We start from the raw sequence: 24293 nt of genomic DNA, 5'->3' as shown, positions 1-24293 counted from the left end.
GTGGCGTTGGAAAGGTTGGAGATTCCTGATGTACTGGACAGTAAATACTCGGCCACAGAGAATATAAAACACCGCTAAATTAAAGCTCCCAAGCTAGCAAAGTTAACAAAAACAAACGTATTTATGAAGTTTGTTTTCGCAGAAAAGAGTCAGTAACGAATAGAAATCTGAATTTAACAGACCAAAGCCACCAGTCTTTACTATGTCTATATGTGACAGTTGTTCCCATACACAATAATAATATTCAGAAATTTGCTTTCTAATGTTACAAGGATGCTGCTAATATAGTTGCTCGGTGATTTAACATTTATTACTCTATTACTTTTTGTATTTGTCGAACCTTAAAAGGCGGATGAGGTTGAGGTTGGCATCATATTTTTCTTAGCTTCCACTTTGACAGTTGTGGGTTTTATGGGAAAATCTGTATCACATTTAAATGGTATCTACACTAACCTAGGGAACAAATATAATTTAAACCAATTGCAGATATTTTACAGAAGATGAAGATAAACTTTATCCTCATAATTTAAGGGAAACTGGAAGCTAGAAAAAAAAAATCGGACGCCCAGTTCACCAATCTGTGAAAATATTCTCTAACATTAAACTGGTCTGTGGCCTGAAAAGGGTTGGGGACCACTGACCAATCAGATGAATCCATACTAGGGATTTTTTTAAATGTAAATTATATCTGTTTACATAATGTTGATGCCAATAGTGGGGGTGGTAACTCGCATTGCTCTTTTTTGACTGGAAATCCTCTGCTACGTTTGTCATTTGTGGCCTTTGTGCCTTGTAGGCCTTGGCCAGCATGAGCTTGAACACGCAACCTATTCTGAACTTGGAGAAGTTCCAGGAAGGACAAGACCTGTCCCTGCTCCCGCCTGGACGAGACAAGGCTTCGCCTTCTTCTACGGAATTCAACCCTCTCATTTATGGCAATGACGTTGATTCTGTGGATGTAGCCACCAGGTGAGTTGGAACAGTCAGTGTAATGGGTCGACACGTTTTATATCTATTTTTGACAATATTGAGTTTAACGTGAATAAAATTAAATAAAAACATTGTATTTTCAGGGTTGCCATGGTGCGGTTCTTCAATTCACCAAACGTTCTCCAGGGCTTCCAGATGCACACTCGCACCTTACGTCTTTTCCCTCGACCGGTGGTCGCTTTTCAGTCCACGTCTTTTCTTGCTTCTCGGCCGAGGCGCTCTCCCTTTGCAGAAAAACTTTCTCACACCCAGGCAGTGGAGTTCTATGGGGAGTGGGCTCTTAGTCCCACCAACCTGGCATTTCAGAGGATACATAACAGTAAGACACATTTGAGAGAGCAGTAAAGGAATTTTCATGTGCTGTCTCTAAATGTACATTTGTTTCCTCTGTTGTAGATGTTTTTGATCCCTCTTTAATTGGAGACAAGCCAAAGTGGTATGCTCACCAACTGCAGTCTGTAGTATACAGAGTCTATGATGGGGGCTCCCAGCTAGTCGAGGCAATGGCCGCTCCCTTGGAGGAGGAAGCCAACGATTCTGACCCCACAGACAGGTAATGGCTGTGGTGTCATTTTCTGATAATTTTTGCACAAAGATGCTTTGTTGGTGCTTGATGGTAAGATGAATTCGATGTGTCACAGTGGTAGTGATAGTGATGGATATGATGGCTCCAGCTCTTCCTATTCCTCACTTGGAGACCTGGTGAGTGAGATGATTCAAGGGGACATCCAGGGAGACACACCAAGTAAGTTTTTTTTCTTTTTTCTAGCAAATTTTTTACTACCACTTTTTTGGGCAGAATATCATATAATTATCATCTCCAAGACTTAGATCCACCCACCCATGCTGCACTGGGAGATGCCAGCGAGGTTGAGTTTCAAGACTTGAGAGATGGTCGTACCACTGAAGGTCTACTTGGTGGAGATGGAGCTGCCGAGCCATCTGATGGACAACCCCTTCGCTCAAGCTCAAGCACAACTGCAAGCTCAAGTCCTAGCACAATCATCCAGGGAGTCAACCATGTTAGTAAAATTTCAAATAATGCTCCAAAAATAAAAAGCGAAAAATGTTTTGTTGGTCTAACCCAAGGGTTTTGCAACCTGGCTCATTTATTCCCATTCCCTGGCTCATTGTGTTAATTTTCTGATGGGTAAAAAAAGAATGTTGTGGCTCCAACTGCCTTGTACTCAGTGAGAGATTAACGCAAATGACTTAGGCTGGTCTCCAAATGTTGAAGGTTGCAGATCCCTGGTCTAAAAGCATGTTTTATGCCTAGCTTGATAAGAGGTCTTAGTTTTTGGGAATTGACCTCAGATATTATTCTGTTTGATCATTGGACACATCTACACAGTTCTTGTCCATCACATGTTGTCATTCTATCAGGAACTTGGGGAGGTACCTGAAATCGAAGCATCTGCAACTGCAGCTGTACAGAACCCCGTCCCTGGACTGAGTGGGGAGCAGTTCGTCCGACCTGTGGCAGATGCTGGTCTGATCGACTCGGCCAACAAAAAGCAAGAGTATGATAACCCCTACTTTGAGCCTCAGTACGGATTCCCATCGGAAGATGATCCTGATGCAGAGGAGCAAGTAGAATCCTACACCCCTCGATTTGTCCAGAACCTTAATGGCAACAAGTATGGAAAACTTAATCAAACCATAAAATTGTCATATTTGCTCTCTGATCGGTCATTGGAGTTTGCAGTAACATGCGTCTTGTGTGGTGCAGTGACAGCACATGCCTAATATAGAAATGTTTTTTTTTTTTTCTTTTGTTATGAATCTTCTGACTTTGGCCTCTTTTACGTTTGAAGGGCACAGCGACCTTTACGTCCCAGTAGCCTGAGGCTTCCTGGAGAGTCAGACGGAGAGGGAGACTCGCACAACAGCTCACCAAACTCCACCATTTCCAACAGCAGCAATGATGGATTTGGAGGACTTATGTCGTTTGCCAGTAAGACTTGTTTCTTTCTAATTATCAGCCATTTAAAAAAAGTCCCAGGTATGTGAATATCAAAGTTACTGCACCAGTTTGTGTAGAATATAACTTTAGTGCACTCTGCAACACGATGGATTCACACTTTTAAAAGTAAATTATTTTTTTTTAGGTTTGTTCATATAACAAACAATTGTCTCACGGGGTAACGAGTTAATCAAGTTAAGTCCAAAAGATTAGACTTTTAGAAAGAAAGAATGTTAACTAAAAAATTGACAGTTGATGATCCAAAAAACAGTAATTGCATGCACATTGTGCATAGTTAAGAAAACAGCTGTTTGATGGCAGCCTTACCAACATTATACAGGCAGGTGTCCACTGGACTCCAAATGAAAAGATCATTATTTCATGAAATCAAATGCAAACATCACATTTAGGGCCCGAGCACGTAGTGCAAGGACCCTATTGTATCTGTTAGGTTTATTATTAGGGCCCGAGCATGTAGTGCAGTCACTGCTACTAGCTTTACTAATGGTACTTTCTTCTGCACGAAAAATTCCTTCACAGTGTTATAAATTTCAACTTCTCTTGTAGTTGTCTGTAAGGGCAGATGTTTCAGCAGTTCTTCTCTTGTGGAAACCAAAAGCTATGCTGTACTGCTGCTGTCCACAGACTTGTCACACTGGATGCTAAACCACCTGCACTATGCAAAATCCTGGTCCAGCTAATTGGCCAAGTTATCAGACATAGCTGACACTTGTCTAGACATTGTAGTGGAAATTTGATGAGTTCAATTTTTCTCATCCTTAGGGACAGTGATGGCAATTATCATCATTGCTTGTTTCTCAATCTGAAAATGCCTTCTTCTTCTTGATGAGAAAATGAGCAGGTCTAAACGAGGCTTCAGTTTAAGATTTTTTTTTCATAATATATGCAGAGGTCTCTGTCCTTAACGCCAACAGATTATACCCCCCACAGGCTGCTGTCATTTTAACAGTAGCTTGCAGCTCTAGAATGGACAAGAAAGAGCGACAACAAACGGCTCGAGCGGGGCGTTGCTCGCGGGGTGGTTGCCCGTGCCAGGCAGTCGCACATGCTCGGGCCCGCTAAATGCTACGTGTAGCTTTAATGTCTTGTGTATCTTTATTAAAGGTAACAAAATCCCTTTAACAGGCAATCTATACAAGAACCACGGCACCAGTTTCAGCCTGTCTAATCTTGCCCTTCCCAACAAGGGAGCGAGGGAGAAGGCAACACCCTTCCCCAGTCTGAAAGGTAGGGAAAACAGCTAATCTGTTCACTCTCCACATGTTTTTGTTTATGAAATTTATTTTTTCCATGTCAGTGGAAAAATTCTTCCTGCTTGTATAAAAAAATACCATCTGTTTATCATGTTCTTTCTTTTAATTCTATTTGAATAAATCCCATTCTATGCTTTTCAATTAATAATTTTTAAAAATAGATTTATAAAACTATTTTGGTCAGCAAGACTTTTTGAACATATGCTATTTATACTAAATTTACTGTTTTATTCTTTTCTACTTTCTTTCACTTTTTGTTTATGTTATAAATACATTTTTGGCGTGTAATAGAATACTTTCATTTTGATGTTGAGGAAGAAATGGAACACGCAGGTTTGTAGAACAGTTTTTTTTTACAACTTGACTTACCTTCCTCTTGATTGCCAGTAATATATGGCACTATTTAAAGAAGAATTATTGAGAATGTCACTTTAACTCTCCAGATTTAACAGGAAAATCCACCTTTAAAAAAACAGAAAAAGTTCAAAACGTTTAGAGGTTTTTTTCTTAGACATGTATCTGCTTTTCTTTACTTGTACATTTTTAGCAAATAATTGAGTTTTATTGAGGTTGGATTTTCATTTGCACTAAGAAAGAAAAGATAAAGAAATTGAAGCATTGTGGACCAGCTCAATAGCTCTTTTCCAGTGGAATAGGTGCCATAGAACATGTTCTGTTTCTCTGAATAAGATCTGTTCTGTCTTTGTTGTCCAGATTCCCCTGACAGCCCGGGTATGTTTCATCTGGTGTGGTAGTTGGTTTTTGTCCCTGCCTGTTGAAGTGGCCTGTGCCTGGATAGCACTTAGTTTCTTATCGTAGCACTAAATTAGAGGATACACATTTCATGTTCATGTGTATCTTCTTTTAACCCCTGTGTCTTTTAGCTGTCCCAATATGTGTGTTTGGGAGTCTTTTTGCTGCACGTGTTCATATTCAAGATTTCTTCTGTGAACACCCCGTAATTTGGGGTAGAGAGATGTTAAAAGTCTCACTTATTGATGCTCACAGAAAAATCTCCTCTTAGTGTTTGGAATAATCCCCCTTTTGTTTCCTCACTCTCACCTTTTGCCGTGTTTATTTAGAGGTTCCTCTAACTACGCAAGTGTTTAAGTCAATTTTCAGGCTCTACGTACAAAACGTGCTGCCATTAAACGCGCATTGAAAGTTAAACCAAGTTGAACTTTGACCAATCAGGAACTCTGTTTTGGTAGTGATGAATAGATGGTGTCTCTTTCAAGTCCCAACCATTTGAAAATTGATCATGGAGGAGAAATTAGTAATTGTGGTTTGTTCCCGGGCCGAATCGTACGACAATAAGTCTTTCATATATTGGAGTAGAGCTGTGAAAGAAAAAGCCTGGAGCAGCATTCATGAGACATGCGCCGCTTGGACATTTCACACCAAGGCTCTTCCAAATATAGATGCACAGTATCGGGTAGCAGCCTGTTGTGAACACAACATTCAATAACGCGCGTTCAAGAACTCGCTAAAATTGCGTTCTTGAACGCCCATCACACAGTGCCTGGTGTGAACGTAGCATTGCAGGTTCTGTTACCTTCATCGAAACAATTTTTTGTCTACTCTCTGCCTTTATTCTACATTTCCAACTGTCTTTCATTTTGGTTTTGCACCGTCTGTCTCGAGTGTGCATGGCTGTTTTTGTTTTTTTGGGTTGATGTTCAGACTGGTTATGTTTGGGTTTTGTGTGCAGTGTTTGGTCTAAATTCTCTAATGGAGATAATTACAGAGGCCGGGCCGGGCAGCGGAGAAGGTGGGTTCTGCCCCTTTTATTGAGTGAGCTGCATGCTTCTCCAAGCCAGTCAATTACATCTCCCAGCATCTCCTTTGTCTGTCTTTGGTTATGTCCTTTTGTCTGCCGTCTAAGATCCAGTGGAACATTTTGCCATTACATCTCATTTTTGTAATCAGTGGCCATTCTCCTTCCTTCTTTTTTGACTTTAAGTTTTTAATTTTATTGTATTACATTTATGATTCATACATAATACTGTATGCTCTCTCTATATAGTATACATATAATGGCAATTCTAGGAAAAATAAACTGTGGAAAACACTGAATCACTTCAATGTGAGGACATTGGTAAAGCAGTAAACTAAGAATTGTAAAATGCAGAGTACAAAAGAAAAAGACTGAACCAATCTACTTGCATGCTTTTTGCATCTTTCAATTTCTGACATGGTACAAAATGAGGTTTGATAATATTGTATATCTGTGCGGTAAACAATGAGCAGTGACTGCAGGCAATAAAACACCATTTAAACACGAAGATTGGAAATATCCTCAATTATGACATTTTCAGTGGTTTGTACTGATCACCTTTTCTGAAAATGCTATTATTTGGATCTTGTCTTCAAGATTTACATTCCAGAGAAGAGTTTGAGAACTGTGGCCATTACTGATAACTAAACATTTTTCATGATGTTTTTTGTGGATGTATATGGACATCATGAAGTACCGATAGTGTTTTCTCCACAGACGTAAATGTCAAAGCTGTTTTGTTTGTTCGGTCAACACCAAGGAACTGTACACCTCTCAGGACCCCGACTGGGTTTCTATTGCTTTTTTCAACCACCTCCACATAGTTCTTTTGGCTTCCACTGAACTCTGTGGGTGTAAGTGACACCCAAGTATTTTGTCTCTGACTTTATTCCCTGAAGGAGAGGAAGGAGGAACTAGGCATATAATAGAAAATATTTTGTCTTGGCTGAAGACACTTCTATTCACACCTTATGGCACATAACATGTGATGGCAAGGAGGTAATCCCACTGCCAATTACCTAGGTCATTGCAGTGCAACAAATTTGGGAGTTTGGTTTGTTTTAACGGCTTCTTGTAGTGAACATTATCCTTTATTTTCTAGCAGCTATTGGACACTTCCAAAGTACCTAGATTAAGAGGAAAGAACAGCTTGTGGCTGTAGGGCAGGAGTTTTGCAGAGAGAGAGAAATGGAAGTTAAACTTCTTCTCCATGAGTCATATTTGGGAATATAACTGATCCTAATAAAATGGATACGCTTTGAACACTGACAAGACCCAGCCAGAACATTGGGAATACAGCCAGGGCAGAAAATAATCCGGTCTGGTCCTGTACGAGTGTCTTATTATCTCTACACAATGGAGTTCAATGCACATTGTTCCTCTTTCCCCTATAGATTTCCAGCTTGACACTTACTTTTCGAGACAGCATCAATTTTTATTTATTTTTTTATTTTAACTCTCAGTAGTGATTCGAGTAGACTGTAAATGACGTGACCGATGGAAACGAGGACTCACTTGTCAAGCACATTGACAGTCTGTCACTGGTCGAGCTGTTTGATGTACGATTTGAACAGAATAGGTGCAGCACTTTACCCAGGCTTTATAAACAGTCCCAACATTGTTGCCATTGTGGGTTCATTGTTGTTAAAATCCCGGCTCTTCTTAGAGATTGGCTGTTTCGGATTGGCTCACTAAGAAGAGCCTCTTTCGCGCTCCTAAACAGCTGTTTAGGTTTTTTTGTTGCTTTATTAAATTTATTATCAACAATAATATTAGGCACAAAACGAATAATGTAAAAAATTTGTTTTTATTCATATAAGTGTATAATATGTATGTTGCTATTTATTCCTTCAAGATAAAATGTAAAAAATAAATGATAAAACCAAACCAGCTGTTTACAATTCAACTTTTAACTATGTACAGTTTTATATTTCTCCCTTTAAACTACGTAATTTGAAGCGAATCAACACCAAACACTGGAACCACAATCCGGAGTAAGAATTTAAATGTGCAAGCCAAAAAAGTTTGGCATTTAGAAATATCAAATGTCTCAACTTTGAGGAGCTGATCTGGTTTCTTCTGTATTGATCTGCCCTGTTCTGGAGAAGATTCTCTTAGGTGTCTGTACAGGTTTGTTGTGGAGCTCGTTTTATATGGAATTATTTTCCTGTAATTATTTTCCTTCTTTTACTACCAAAATAAGTCAAATGGTTCCATATTTTGCTTCTTTTCTCAGTACTGCCACTCATTTTCTTTACTTTTTGTTGTTGTGTTGCTGTAGTTTCTAACCATTATTCAGATAAAATGGTGACAGTCTGAATACAGATCAAACACAAGACTCAGGACTGGATCCAGAACTAAGGATTTCCCCAGTCTGAATACACCCTTAGTTATTAGCAGCACAGGTGCACCACAGGAGTCTGAACTCCTACCCCCCCTTTTCACCACCTCTCACTACATTCACACCGCCCTCGGCATAGTGTCTTAAACGTACTTTCTTGAACGTGCGCTTAGCCCATGGTATTCATACTGGACAAGCAGAGAGGAGCTTCTTCCTGTTGATCTTTTTCTACTACTACTGCAGTTGGAAGAGGCCTGGTGTAAAATGTAGAAGTGGTGCAAGTTTTGTGAATTTTGCTTCATGCTTTTTCTCTCACAGCTCTGTTCCAATATATACAAGACATTGTGTCAAATAATTCTCGCCGAGCAAACAGCACAATTATTAATTTCTCCTTCATGATCAATTTACGGTTGGCACTTCTGTGAATGAAAAGGGCCATCATTTATACCATTCAAAATTTGACCTGGTTTAACTTTCTACGCGCGTTTAATGGCTGCATGTTTTGTGTGTTGAGGTTGAAAATGGTAGGCTTAGCTGCAGATGAATACAAGAGTTATGAATGCGGAAGCCCGAAACTTGCATTTACTCACATATACGTAGACTTGGGTGCTTTAATGTGTATTAAACGAGGACAGTGTGTACGTAGCCTCAGACTTTCAGGACAACCAGAGTTGTTGGGTCTATCAGAGATGAACAACAAACTGAGTGGACAACTTTTTCATCTGATGTAAAAATAATGATTTAAACTATAATAAACATATTCATCTTTGCTCATAATTTACTTTTTCTGCGAGACCTGTGTCAAACTTCAAGGGCTTCTGGAGGAATTCCCATTGTATTCCTTCCCATTACAAGTTGGGTGCGTATGTGACCGCCCGCCGGAGAATTTTGTGTTTGGGGTGGGGGGGTGTCGCAGAAGTTCAGACACCGCGACTCATGCTGCTTCATCACCGCGGTGATCAAAAATCCCACACCGTCACAGCTCTACTCCAGAGCGGGTTAATAATAATAATAATAAAGAATCAATAACCGTTCTTCTGGGGGAAACCTTCTTTTATTACTGTTCTCCTTCACTCTGTAACACCAAACATGAACACACACCCCCAACACTTTTGCACTGCACGCGCTCCTCCTTCCTCCTACACACGCAGGGCGCTGACACACTGGTTTCAGCACATACTCATTCTACAATACCTATATAGTTAGTTAGTTAGTTGTTACTTTTATTTGCTAATAAAGAATACTGTGTTGTAATTATTCATTTCTATTGTATTCATCTGCGACGCGGCCGCCGGGGAATTTTGTGTTCGGCAGTGCGACACCGCGATTACTGATGATTCACCGCGGTGATTAAAAATCCCACACCGTCACAGCTCTAGCTGCAACACATCAAACCCATTTCATATTTCATGGGAGAAAAAAAGGATGAGGAAGGGAAATGTATACAAAAGACCCAACAGTAATGTTTTCAAAAAGAGTCAAAGCAGATTGTATTTCTTAAGGAAAATTTGATTTTGTTTTTTGCAGTAATAAAAAAAAATTACAGATGTGTTTTAGACAATGGAATCCACCCTACAGTTTTATTTTGGGTCAGCAGCATCAAAGCAAAGAAGAAAAGAATTGCTTCTGTTTTTATCAAGGGAACGAGAATGTTTTCCTACTTGCACAAGAAAATATTTAAATTTAAAACTGAGGTCTAATTTGTCTAAAAGCAGTTGTTTTATTTTCCAATCAAAACCTGAATCTGCATCCAGAAGGGAGCTGGAGTTTGTGTTAAATGTTCATTTGATTGAAAGCAGAAATGTAGAGTTGATATTCCTTCGCCTCTGTCTAGATAATTCCGAGCCATGTTGTTGTTTAACAAAATTGACTGTCAGGGATATCAGCTCCTTGGAACGACTCACTGTTTTTCCATATTTTTTCTTTTTAAATGGGTCAAAACCCCTTTAAAAATTTTAATAACCATCTGTTTTACAGTCATTGTTCACATTTTTTACTTTTAAAATGATATACACAGGACTGAAACAAAATGGCAAAGTATGCTTTTTTAAGAGATGGAAACTATTCCCTCTTTGTAACTTTATATCTCATGAAAACATGCAAAAATGCATTTATATTTTCGCATACTGATATTTCATTATCTCTTAATATCAAGATTTTACATGTTAACCACGTGTTGTTGTTTTTTCTCTGTAGTTGTCATTATAATCTTACAGTCCAGTACAAACATCGTCATTCTTTTGATGTTGTTTTTGTAATACAGCGTTCTCTCGTTTATGGCGATAGTAGGATTATGGCTATTTTAAGGTTGTAAAACTCGATACACACTTTATACTCTTTTTCTCAGACAGATATGAGATATACTGTACTTCATGCTGATCACGGCATGTATGTGTTTAAGGAGGTTGCAGTCACTAATAAACATTGAGGCAGGACTGCCCAATTCTGATCCTTGAGATCTACCACCTTTCCTGTTTCTCAGTTTTCTTTGCATTGCATTATGCATGATGATTATTGGCTGCACTGTGGCGCAGTGGTTAGCGCTGAGAAGGCCCCCAGTTCAAGTCCCGGCTGGGGGACCTGAACCAGAACATCGATAGGGGACCTTTCTGTGTGGAGTTTGCATGTTCCGTGCATGCGTGAGTTTTCTCCGGGGACTCCGGCTTCCTCCCACTTTCCACAAACATGCTTCATAGGTTAATTGGTTCATCTAAATTGTCCCTTGGTGTGAATGTGAGAGTGTGTGGGGGTGTGATTGTGGACACTCTAGCCTGCGACAGACTGGCGACCTGTCCAGGGTGACCCCCTCTCTTCCCCCACAAGTGGCCAGGATTGGCTCTGGCAGCCCCGTGACCCAGAAATGGACAAACGGAAGGAGATGAATGAATGAATTATGATTATTAGCTGACATGAGTGTCTCCTTATTTGGGTTGATTGAACACGCCTGATCCAGGTGACCAACTACAAGATGAACTGGAAAACATGCAAGGTGGTAGATCTTGAGGACCTAAGTTGGGTAGCCCTTCTTTAGACTACAAAATGTGCAACTTCAAATTGAAGCTTCACATGACTCACCAATTTCCCCCCCTAAAAGCAGACTATTTTCTAACACGGACTGATGAAACCATTTGATGAAACAAACCTGATGTGCTGATGATTTTTTCTTTTGCCTAAAGCAGGTCTAGGAAGTTTAGTTTCATGGAGACTTCAAGTTACCAAACTCCAAATGTAAAATACATTGGCTTATGAGCCTGATGAGAAAATAAACCTGCCCACACACATTAGAAATGTTAATATCATAGCTTTTTAAAGATTAAGCTAACCTCAAGCACCATTGGAGTTTCTAAAGAAAATCTTCTCACTTCATTGTTACAACACTTTTGTGCAAAGCATCCATCCACTCGATTGTTTTTGTCACGCATGGTGTCATTGATGTAGTGCTGTTTGCATTATCCTTCTGACCTTTTCCATACCACTAATGTGTAACGCCATTGCTAAAAGAACCGTTCAGACTCCTCTGTGTGTGTCTCTAAGTCTGTGTGAGCAAAGGGGGCCTCTTAGTTTGTTCTTCAGCTCCTGTATTGCAACAATAAATAGTTGCTGCTTCAGTTATTTGTTTGGTTGGCACTAGATAACCTTTAACCGATTGAATACAACATCTGTCCCCTCCACAGAGATCCTTTCTTTCCTATTTGTGTCGTGGTTTAAAAAAAGGCAGCATTTTCAAAATAGTTTCTCCTCCTGAGTTACAGCTCCTGTGAACCAATTTCCCTTTTTATTGGATAATCCACTCCGCTTATACTGTTGTTTGCTGTTTTTGTTGGTGAGTTCATAGTTTTGTTTTATCTTTTGGGTTCAGAAACAGTATTTTGTCAGTTCCTCCAGGTGCACGTGCTCCCCGAGCGCTTGTGGACCAGAAATCTTCAGTGATTAAACACAGTCCAACAGTGAAGAGAGAATCACCATCGCCTCAGGGTCGAGTCAACAACACAAGGTAGAGAATGTCTTAAAATGCACAGTTTTTGTCTCGGAATATGAAAAGTTACAGTATTATTTGGACTATAAGTTGCTCTGGAGTATAACGGCAAATCCATGAGTTTGATTTTCCTAAAGTTCAGCCCAGTGCTGTTTTTCCACTTCAAAATAATCCAACAAGAACATTATTAGCACATTCAACCACACTGTATGGTCACAATTAAGGGCAATTACATTTTTGGATTTAGTTGATCTTATTACTGGAATTTTTATTTTTAAAGTTAAAAAACAATGTGTACCTGCCAAAATACTAAATGTGTTTGAAATAAAAGTTAATAATTATGATTTTCGGGGTAAAGATATGTTTGAAAAGAAAGTTGTCAGAATGCATTAAGGAATAGTATTTTTGTTCAGGGGGTCAACATGTGAAATTTATTATCTAACGATCTGAAGAATGCAAGCTCCATATTTCAGTTTAAGAAAATGTATAAATTTAAAATATATCAAAAATACCTTCTGGACTGAGAAACTCTGGTGGTTGTGAGGTAATTTTGAGAAGTGTTTGTTTTGTTTCTTGTTTTCTCCTCTTCCTTTTTCTTTTCTTATTTAAGGTTCTAACAATTTGTAGGTAGATGTGATGTTTGTATTCAGGGTTGGGGAAATAAGCCTTGGCTTCACCCAACACCTTTTTCGGTTAATTTTGTTTAATGTTTTGTTTTTTTTCAATGTTTATGTTGACATTGTTCAGTGTCAATGCTTATGTTGATGTTTTTTTTTTTAAGTTTGTTTGTTTAACATAACCAAAATAAATATCTCTAACATGTCTGCGAAATTCAAACACACATTGGACTGGATTGATGGGACTAATCATTTTTTACTGACATCACGTTTTTTCCAATGTGATGCACTTGTTCGTTTGTAGGTTATACTAAAATAAACCTACCGTGCCTCGATCCAAAAGGTATTTTTAAATATTGATGTAATTAATTGATTCTATTTTGAAATGATTTTATAATAGATTAGGCCAATAAAGCTACAGTCACAAATACAACTGCCACCACCCATTGGGGGGGCATTGACACTGCCCGATCTTTTAAATACCTCTTTGCCTGGTCATGAATGTAGATGGCGGGAGTCAGGCGCATTACGACGAAATCCATGGTTCAGGATCAGCTCTGATAGAACAATGTGTAAATGTCTCTGGACGGCGGCCATTCATATCGCCGCCTGGTTGCCCGGGTGTATATAAAAAGCGGCACACATTGTAACTTCTGGACACCATGCCTCCCAAGAAACCCAGCAAGGGGAAAGCCCCAGTGCCCAAAACGGGAGTTCAATGATTTTGGGGCCCTCAAAGACCCTCTCATGAATTATCTGCCTTCCTGCAATCCATCCACCTGTCGCTGGCAGACCAGTGACAGGCAGATGGATGACGGGTGAGGGCTTACTCCACCCCAACAGTCCTGTCACTAGACTGCCACCGAGCTTCCTCCAGTCACCATAAAATGTCAACTTTTTCTTTCCCAATCACAAATCTTGCCACAGCGCCACCTGCCAAATTTTCTAAAAAACTAGAGTCTAAGTCGCTGCGTGGTGGCATTTTCAGATATGTGTCAGTAATATAACTTGCCTCATACAGATTGATCTGGTTTGATCGTAGGAATATAAATTAAATAATCCATTAATCGATCAATTATTACACCCTAATTATTTAGCTCTATGAAACATGGAAGGAGTCTAGTGTATTAGCACAACATTATTCAGATAACCCCGCATAGCATAAAGATGATGCTAACAAGTCAACTAAACTCTTTATACCTCTGTAAATGACTTAATCTATTGAATTCTTCATCCTCTATTTCACTTAGGAACAATTCCACCAAGCCCGGCGTACGACTGAGCGACACTTCTTCCGCTGCATTACTGTCAATAACAAATACTGATCCCACACGTACAGTGACCTGTAGCAGTTGTTGCTGTGTGTTTCTTTTCCTTAAAGCGCATAAGTTGCAACTGAGTAGAAGTCACACCACCAGTCACACCAGTCAACCAAACTATGAAAAACAAAAACCCAGAAAATGCAACTTATACTCTGAAAAATATGGGGGTAACTTTTGTGTTTTATTTGTAAGTTATGATGTTGATCAAAGTATAATATATTTACCCGACACTTCACTGTTGAATCAAAATGTGTTATTGTGATTCAGTGAGAACCAGCAGTTCCTAAAGGAAGTGGTACAGAGTGTCCTTGACGGTCAGGGCGTTGGCTGGCTCAACATGAAGAAAGTGCGTCGATTGTTGGAGAACGAGCAGCTCCGTGTCTTTGTTCTAAGTAAACTCAACCGAGCTGTGCAGTCAGAAGAAGACGCCCGGCAGGAGATCATACGTGACGTGGTAAGGCTTTATTTGTTTGGTAACAAAATTGTCAATATTGACAATTTGAATTGGAATCAAAATGTTGTCTAGATGGTTTCTTCATTGGCAAAGGCTGTCCAAATGATGCATTCCAGTGTTTAAATACCCACGCAGTAAAAAGTGTGTTTTGTTTTTACCATGTTTAAGCTAATCTCAAGCATGTTAACATTTTTCTGATGATTGAGGACATTTTAAAAAATTAAGCTTAAAATTACAATGCTAAGTATTTCTCTATTCAAATCGTTGCAATTTAGAAGCAGATAAAAAAAAAGTTGTTTGAAAAAGGTGTGACATAGAAAATACAAAAAAAAAAATACAATGGGCGGGCCACAAGCTCCCGGCTCTTCTCCATTCTGATGCATCCACTTGCAGACAAATACACCCGTCTGAGCTGACATCTGGCTCAAAACTGTAAACTAGCAGAACAGACTTTAAACAGATGGATGACAGGAAGTGGGTTAGGGCTTACTCCACCCCAACGGTCCTGGCAACAGCTCTGCCGCTCTGCAGAAACTGTCCTAGAAAACGACACAGGCATTTTTGTTTTGGCTAAGATTGGTATAATCATAGTTAAGACCACTGGGAACACTTTTTAATTAGATCAAAAGACGATCGGAGCGGGACTTTAACCCTTTAAAGGCGGAGCTCTCACCTAAAAAACACATGGAGGAAAAAGTTACAGTAGTCGAAAGAATGTCAACCCTGGAGCTAAAGCTTCGGTGTTAAAGGGTTTACTGAACATGTTCTGCAGTGAATCAGGACGGTTAAAGCAGCTGTCTGCTGTTTAGAAGGTAGTCGAAAGAATGTCAACCCTGGAGCTAAAGCTTCGGTGTTAAAGGGTTTACTGAACATGTTCTGCAGTGAATCAGGACGGTTAAAGCAGCTGTCTGCTGTTTAGAAGGTATGATAAAGTCATGTCATGGAAGCTTACAGCCGTGTTTTATTCCCAGGAGGTGAGCAGAAAGGTCTACAAGGGGATGCTGGACATCTTGAAGTGCACAGTTTCCAGTTTGGAACAATCCTACACCAACGCAGGCCTTGGAGGAATGGCCAGTGTTTTCAGCCTTCTAGAAATAGCGCGCACACATTATCAAACCAAAGGTAAAGCTATACATCGATGGACAATGTTCTTGTTTCAATCAGTTGATTTTATTCTGAAGGGGAATTTTAGACGTTTAGCTGGAAAACCTTAGAACTGTTGCTGTTGGGCTAACACTTGTCTGTGTCTTTGCATTGTTTTCATTATTAGTTGTGCTGCATGTTAGATCTTGACTCCCTAAACTAATAGCTAAATCTGGAATTCGCTTTGCCTGATTTTATTAATCCTCCTTCTGTATGAATCTCCAACCATATATTTTTTTTTGTCTGTAATTCTGATGAACTGTGTGTTTGGCCGCTTAATTTTTGGGAACTTGATAGACCCAGAAAAGCGCAAGCGAAGCCCCACAGACAGTGCTGGCAGCCCGGGAAGTAAAGAGAGTCCTTCTGGTCGTATGGAGACGGCCAGACCTCAGGGCCTCCTGAACATTCCCCACCTGCAGCTGCCTCACCACACAACGGTCAAAGGAGCCCGCCATTTTGATACGCGGAGTCTGAACGAGGAGAACTTTATTGCCTCTATTGGTGTGTACACCACTCCGGTCCGGTTGCATGTGCTCTGAATGCCCCCCCCCCCCCCCCTCCCTCCCTCTATAAGCTTATTGACTTTCAACTAGCAACCTTCTTCCAGTCGTCTCAAAGAAAACCCTTCACCTGTCCTTAACAGATTTGCACAGATGCTGTTATATTCCACACACTTTAAGTAAAAATGCTGTCTTTTATTTCTCAAAACTGAAAAACATATTGAAGTTAAAAAAATCCAACCAATTTCCTTTTAAATTGGCTATGAATAAAGTGTATGGAATATAACTCTGCCCCTCAGCCTGGATTGCGCGTTTGTGTCCCTTCAGCATTTGTCAGGTTGCCTCTTGTTGTCGGCCTCTTAGCACCTTGAATGCATGTCTTTGTTTTGTTCTTCCAACGTAAAAATCTGCTGTAGTGGACAAAGGAAACCCGAGGTATGCGCATCGATGGTCAGATCGGTGTACGTCTGTGCCTTCGCTGCAGGTTTCTGCAAGAAAATGGCAGCTCCTTTTGCTCTCAGCATGGAGGGTGGAAGCACCACTCCCCAGTAAACAGTCCCAGCAAAGAAACATGTTTCTCCCTGCAAAGTTTGTACTTTTGCCGGTGATTTCTAAAGAACTGGCTTGAGCAGAAAATCTGTAATCCTGTCGTTACTAATCTTCCATAAATTGTTCTGGGTCTGTTTACAGGGGACCGCCTAAATAAGACCGCCCTCACACCTCTCCTACCTGCACCCTTCAATCTACCTGTTAAAAGTTGCACCTTCAATTCTACAGAATGCTTTAAAAAACTTGCATCCTGGCTTCTGCAATAGCTCAATTTCACTCACTGGCCAATTTCTTTTGGCCTTTCAACCCCATCTCATGCTTTTTTCCATATCAGCTCTCTCTTTTTGCCAGTTCTGGAGAGCCAGACAAACATAAGCCATGGAATGGTTTGCCCGATTCAAAAGAAGCTTATTCGGACACTATTGTGTGGTTCTCCAGGACTCAGAACCAGGAGCGCTTGGTGTGTTGTAATGTTACCTTAGTAGCTGTTACTCAAACCTGGATCCAATAGAGGTGTTTTGTTCAGGCTCAAAGCAAAGCTACATGCAAGCATTACAAACCACCCTTTTTGAGTAATGACAGTTTTCTCAGTGTTTCTTTTGGCTTTGTTTTGATTTTAATGCTCACCCACCCCATACATGCTTTTTCAACCAGCTCTCTGATTCTTTCTCTGTCTTTCTCTCCTTGCTTGCAATGCATCTTGGGTAGAATTGTGGAGCAAGCACCAGGATAAGCAAAAAGCTATGGAAAAACCACAGAGTAAGAGACTGCACACACCAGAAAAAGAGAGAAACAGAAGATTTCTTGGGGTGTTAACCTGCTGACCTTTTTTTCCACCCCCTTAATCTCTTTGTCCTTTCAAACCTGATTCCATATTTATGCAGAAAACAAAACAATTGTCCTAAAAAGCTTATATACTCAAGTCCGAGTCCATATCTGACATTTATAAACAATAATCTGATTTCAACTACAAGCAATATGTGAAATATTTATGCTGGTTAGAGCCACAACTGTTTCCTCAGATAAGCATATGAAGCTGCTTACCAGACATGATCCCTACATAATAAATAGACTGAAATGTGTTTATTTTGGTATAACTTTGGACTGTGAATTGGACACTCATAAAGATACACTTTAAAGACCCACTTCGATGAAAATTGTGTTCTGGGTGTTTTTAACATGTTCTTGTGGCATTTTTCGCATGATGGAGAACATAGATAAAGCAAATTTGGTTCAAAATTGCATTTCTAAGTATTTCTTTATTCAAATTGTTGTAAATCAGTAGCAGATTTTCATCTGAAAAATAGCTTTTGTGTGATCTAAAAAATACACTCCACTCTATTGGTCCCACCCACAACTCAAGAGGTGAATTTTGAATAAATTACTGATTTAGGCTAAAAAAAGGCATAGTCATATTTAAAGTTCAGTAGGAACCCCGATGTGATGATCGGTGTGGGTCTTAAATGTAAAGGTTTTGTTTTTAGTTGTCATAAGAATAAATTTAGCATCCTTTTTCACACATTGATAACACATAACTTAATTGCAATGAGGTGTTTTGGACAGGGAACTTAAAAAATGTAAACTTTCATTCCCTTGCACCCTTGTATTGAAATGAGCTGAAATGTACCCCTGCTGCCTTGTCGCCGTTTAAAAAAAAAAACTTTTTTCCCTCCAGATTTTAAAGGGACTTACTTATTTTTTAAATGTATTTATTTTTTTGCCAAAGGTAAATGCCACAAAAAATGAAACATGCATATATATATATATGCGTCACCACGTTTCCACCTAGAGAGGTGATGAAGAACAGTTCCCACTCAAAAGAGAAAATGTCTCCTTTACCGTCCATCACTTTGTGTGCATGCCTAACTGCCTGTGTCTGTTTTGTCATTCTTTGTGTAACTTGAGCCACATTTGCAGCACTGACTTGAGATTTACTGCTGCGCCCCTGCAGTTTTGCTTTGATTTTGTAATGTTTTCCAGTTTTGCTGCACTGTGCTTGCCTCTTGATATTTTCTGTAAAAAAGAAAAAAACTGTCAACACATGTCATAGAAATAGTGTTCTTGTTTGCAAAAATAACAAAGGTAGTATTGTTCCTGTACTTTGAGCTAATGGTGCTAGAGTCTTTGACATCCAAATGATTTCCCAAACATCTCTAAGCTACTTATTCACAGTGTGCTTTGCTTTGATCAGGCTTAATTCACTGTTAAAGGATTATATTCTTACTGTCTGTGCTTCTGTGATGTGCTGGTTCAGGGGCAGCTCTAAGGTAAGAAGGTTAAGTGTGGATTTTCATAAAAACAGGCTGAGAATGAGGCTTATTTTTTAGGGGCAGAAGGAGCAAAGCAGCACCGTCCACAGGCGGCTGATGCAGAGGAGAAGAAATCCCAGATCAGTGCAGACAGTGGACTCAGTGTCGCGTCAGGATCCCAGGTTTGTGGATGGGTTATCATCTCATTATCTCGGTTCTGTTGTCATGTGAAAAAAAATTATATTTATCTAAAACCTAAAACTTTCTGTTTCAAGATTTAATACAAAGTCATGCAGATGACACAGCAAGATAGATTTAAAGTTTTCAGGCATAAAGGCAGAATAAAAAAGGATTATATGAAACATGTTTTGATAATTATTAGATTTGATCATTAATATTAGACAGAATGTATAGAAACATGCTGTCTTATATCCTTCATCCTTATAATCCTTCAGGAGTGGATCATCCTGTTCATCTAAAGTCTAAACCAGAGCTGGCTAAATTACTTCTAAAAATCACTAAATTACTTCACATAGTTACTGGATCAAAATTAAAATACTTTACTTATTTAAAAAGTATCTCACTACTCGTTACTTTACTTTTTCTCCTCTTACATACAGATTATCAAGGGAAAAACAGTTTGCATAAACTAAATCCTCTTGTCTTTTATTTAACTTTATTTTTAAAGTAATGACCTCGTGCAAAGTAGAAACCTGGTTTCAGACACAACCTGGCTTCATTAGAATTCAGAAGTTTCAACACATTTTTCAAAGTGAGATGAACTTGTTCCGCCAATATTCATCACATCTGAAATGAAGCCTTTCTCTTGAAAACACAAAGAACTATTTATTGCCTCAATGTTAATTTTCTCTGACTTTGGTTTTTCTATTACAATTAGTTTCACATTTCTATCTACGTCTGCATTTTGTCCACAATTCTGCACTGCTGTGAGTCTACCAAACTACCCCCCACCCCCCCTGCGGAGCGCATGGAATGCTAACTCATATTGACCAGAGATGCAGTCATATGCAGCTTAGAGAGAAAAACAAAGTAAGAAAGGGTTCATTATTTTAGAAAATGACGACTCCCAGGAAAGAGTTGGCTCTTGTCTTTCACACCAAAGAGCCGACTTTAGAGTCGTTTCATTCACAACTAACGCATCAGTACTGGGGGCGGGTCTCTGCTCTGCTGCTCACCTGCTGCTCCTCAGGGAGGAGAGGAGTCCTTGCAGCATCTCTTTTTGTCTCATCTTTGAGCCAGTTTGGAAAGCAACGTGACTGCAGCAGTGAGGGCATGTCTGTACTTTAACCGATCCCCAAACCTGAGCGCACGTGTTTGCACCAGTAATTCCATTTTTTTAAATTAACTTTCGTTTCATTTAACCAAGAGAAAATGTCGGAGCCCACAAAACCTAAGTGAGAGTTTCTATAGTCCAGTAATCGTAACTAATTACTGAAATGTGAACTGTTATTTGTTACGTTCTTGTGTTACTAACAAAAGTAATTAAATAACAGTAATACGTTACTTTTTAATCCGAAACCACAGAAATGACAAATAAGGGATGTAGAAACTACACCTCAATCTCTATGTTTACATGTTAAAAGTTGAAGTTCATGACAGTGGAGCCAAAAGGAGTCTGAGCTTGTTTGGAAATATTTTTCAGGAAAAACTTAAAAAACGGTTCACAGTTTGATGGGAGCTACTTATTAGAAGATATAAAGCTGCTTTCACACTGAATGCGATTCACGCGTCAGGGCCATCCAGTTTCAATGGTAAGTCAATGTTCAGACGCAATCTGGCAGCAGTGTGTTTTGGGCGTAGAGGCCTGTCCAGCGTTCAAGTATCTGAACTTGGCAAGGAAGATGCATTGCATCAACCAATCAGTGACCCAGCTTTGGTTCATATTCAATGATGCCATCAGCGGGTGGAGTCCAAAACCATCTTGAGAGAGAATCTAATAATTGTCTTGATGATACCTTTCTTTTCTCTTTTAAACACAAAAATAATCAAAGTTCCTTTAACTTTATCATTATTTTATTTTTTCCCTCATCGGACTAATGCGGGAGAGCAAGTCTGGGTCTCAATGTAACGGCAGTACTTCTAAAAGCGCCGTCATACAGATGCTGCTCCTGTAGTAGATGGTGAACCTCACCATACTGAGAGTTTCTGAGTGAGCTCATAAACTCAAACGTGAGATGTGGGAGATGTGATTACCAATGCTTTTGTAGAGCTCTTCCAAATAGACAAACCTGATCTCTCAACATCATCCGTGTCTTCTTCTTTTTAGCCTCATTGCTGAAGACAATGAGGCTAAAAACTTTTGACTGTAGCTCCTCCCACACACGTCAGGAATGTCAAGTTCATGAACACATTTATAGACGAGCATAAGCAGCAAATTTGACGCAGATGAAAAGAAAGGCGGCAGATGCAAATTTGACACGCGTATCAAATTTGGTGGGAACACAACACAAGTCTCAATCTGATCTCCAGCGTCTGGCTTTGTGTGGCTTCAGTTGTTTGTATTTAGGCTGCAGCTGTTGATTCTTCTTGTAGTGACAGTATCAAGGGTTTGGTTTTGTTGTCCCCTACCGATGCGCTCCTTTGACGTTTGTCTCCCCCTTTCTTTGGCTTTACAGAAGAGTGACACAGAATCAGTAACCAGCTCAGAACCGCCAATCCTGACGAGAAGCACCAGCCAGGACTCAGAGGCTAGCACAGTGGTAGGGCACGACCAACCCGGACGGCCTGTTTGAACAAATTATAATCTGTGTCATGTCTGTTGTAGACGTGTCAAACGTCCCCCTGTCTGTTGTTCTTACCCTGATTGTTTCATTTGCAGATAAGCAACAGCTCTGGAGAGACTCTGGGAGCTGACAGTGACCTGAGCAGCACAGCCGGAGACGGGCTCGGAGGAAGAACCGCTCCTCATTTGGCTCAGTCTAGGGGGACGCTGTCTGACAGTGAGATTGAAACCAATCCAGCCACGAGCTCTGTGTTTGTAAGTTATCCCTTCTGAAAAGTTTTGGGGTCACCCACAGGGGCTTGAAAGTAAAACCGCTTCAAATCAATGCTGATATCACCACAGTAGGGGTAAGCAACCTATAAGAAATGCAATAAATTAGGCTGGAATAGATGAGAATTGAATAACAAACCAATCAGGCCATTCTTCAAGCGTGTGTCCATCAGCTCAGGCACACATGCAAACTTTTCTGCTTTTTCTTCACACTTTGTAGTGTAGACTTACCTCGTGAGTAGATGGTTATCAAAAACTATGAAACAAACTTCTTTGCAAATATTGTTGAAAAATCAGGTGAACATGACTCAATCATAAAATGAGTCTGTAATTTTTCTATGTTGATAAATGCCACAGATATCGAAAGATCTCTTTCTAGGTTCTCTTCATCTTTCTTCTTGTTCAACATAAAAGGGCGTTAAGGACAGAGGCACCTTCAACCCCCTGTCCATTTTCTTATTCTGTTTTTTTTTGTTCCACCCTTCCAGACCCATTCAGCCTTTCAGAATGAGCAGCCTGGTTCTGTTACATTGGACTCACAACATTTAAAAATAAAAGAGAAAGAAATCTTATTAGGATGCCACTTAATGGTTCAGACCACCAGAAAGTATCCTGCTGGTATCTAAAAACAATTTGGAGCTCATAACTTTAGAGAGGGGAGATTTATGTTCCTAAATTCTGCCATTTTAGTTTTGTCAAAAAAGAAAATCTTGTGAAGAAAAACAAACCGTCTGGGTTTTGGAGATAATGGGGCAAAAAAAACACTTTTAAAATCCTGAATCTCCTCCATGGCCGGTATTGTCTTTTCCTTAACAGCTCCAGGCATATTTGTAATCCTTGGTTCAAGCTGTTGAAGTGCAAACAGGCTTTGCTCTGATTCCACAGGGAAGGACCCACACTCTGAAACCTGGTGCTAAAGACCACGGGCCTGCGGTGGTTAAAGGGCCACCAACACAACCCATGGAGGACATCAGCATGAGGATTTACCTTTGTGAAGGCCTGCTGGGTAGGCACCGCTCCGTCCTTCCAAACCCCTTTGCATAGTCAGACGGCGCCCGTGTGTTCTGCAAAACACCTACTTCTTCTGTCTCTGTCAATGATCTGCTTTGCTTTACTCACACTGACGGTTGTTGGAATGAGAAAAAAAACCTTATAACCTAATTGATCTTGCATTTGAAAAGTATCACCAGGTTTGTTGGATTTATGATGATACAAACTACACTTTTAGATAATCATAAAAAAAAGTGCAATCAGACGTGTAGTGAGCTATGACTCAGAAAATGAGTTCATCTAGTCAGAAGCTAAGGTTCATGTATGTTTACTCTGACTTGAACGCACTTAAAGGTCGTATTCATCACTGTGTAGAAGAGGTTTGGCAAAATACAAGAATTAAATGTAATTAAGGCAGATGAGAGTTAAAGAGTAGAACAGGCATGGAGCTGAACTGGAATGCATTTGAAAGTTATGGTTGTATAAAAAAATGGTTGTCATTATGCATTATGCCCCAATGCTGTTTATATTTAGCAAGAAGTAAAATAAAAATATGAAGAAACTTCCTTCCCTCTCCACACTAAACTAAAACTGTTTACTTGGAACTGATGAGGCTAAAACGATGTTCATGTTTTACTAAATTGATTGAGTCTTGCTGTTTGTTGGTGTCTGTGTGCCTCTGGGCTCGCCCTGTTCTTGTTTTGTTCCATAAAACCCACGTGCCTCTTTGCCTAACCCCCCCCCTGCTCTTGCTGCTTTTCTTTCCTCCTGCTGCTCTTCATGGGGAACTATTCCAGGGCGGGATAAGAGCTCCGTCTGGGATCAACTAGAGGATGCTGCAATGGAAACCTTTTCTCTAAGTAGGGCTGACCTTTGGCCTTTTTGACCTGTGTGCATTGGTGTTTGTTCAGCTCAGCTGGCTCTCTGTTGAAATTCTGTGGTTTTATTTTTGTAAATAGGGATGCAACAATTCACTTTCCCCACAATTCAGTTCAAACCTTGATCTTTGGGTCACAGTTTTGTTTTGGTTTGATATGAGTTATGTATTACGAAACAACAACAAACTAGAAACGCAGAAAAATCCTTTTTTGAATAAGCGAATAAGCAAGGAACAATAAAGAAAAGACTTATACTT

At 39.8% G+C, this 24293-nt stretch overlaps 1 protein-coding gene across 21 annotated transcripts in view; it reads left to right on the top strand.

Moving 5' to 3' along the window:
* Positions 1–24293, top strand: part of madd (MAP kinase activating death domain) — a 65540-nt gene that overhangs the window by 19723 nt on the left and 21524 nt on the right. For 7 of the 21 annotated variants that reach the window (XM_023952582.1, XM_023952564.1, XM_023952552.1 and 4 more), the window contains 19 exons: positions 797–969; positions 1074–1309; positions 1387–1543; positions 1632–1735; positions 1816–2012; positions 2374–2627; positions 2805–2944; positions 4100–4201; positions 4942–4959; positions 12222–12339; positions 14528–14714; positions 15686–15836; positions 16155–16358; positions 17615–17665; positions 19234–19337; positions 21792–21875; positions 21995–22153; positions 23054–23174; positions 23956–24018. In XM_023952582.1, coding sequence (XP_023808350.1) covers positions 797–969; positions 1074–1309; positions 1387–1543; positions 1632–1735; positions 1816–2012; positions 2374–2627; positions 2805–2944; positions 4100–4201; positions 4942–4959; positions 12222–12339; positions 14528–14714; positions 15686–15836; positions 16155–16358; positions 17615–17665; positions 19234–19337; positions 21792–21875; positions 21995–22153; positions 23054–23174; positions 23956–24018 — 2623 coding nt within the window. The remainder of the gene's footprint in view (positions 1–796; positions 970–1073; positions 1310–1386; positions 1544–1631; positions 1736–1815; positions 2013–2373; positions 2628–2804; positions 2945–4099; positions 4202–4941; positions 4960–12221; positions 12340–14527; positions 14715–15685; positions 15837–16154; positions 16359–17614; positions 17666–19233; positions 19338–21791; positions 21876–21994; positions 22154–23053; positions 23175–23955; positions 24019–24293) is intronic. The other 14 variants (XM_023952587.1, XM_023952576.1, XM_023952620.1 and 11 more) reach the window with 10 other exon arrangements.

This window comes from Oryzias latipes, chromosome 3 (genome assembly GCF_002234675.1).
Source record: "Oryzias latipes chromosome 3, ASM223467v1".
Classification (NCBI taxonomy): Eukaryota; Metazoa; Chordata; class Actinopteri; order Beloniformes; family Adrianichthyidae; genus Oryzias; species Oryzias latipes.
This window is presented reverse-complemented; position numbering and strand designations above follow the sequence as displayed.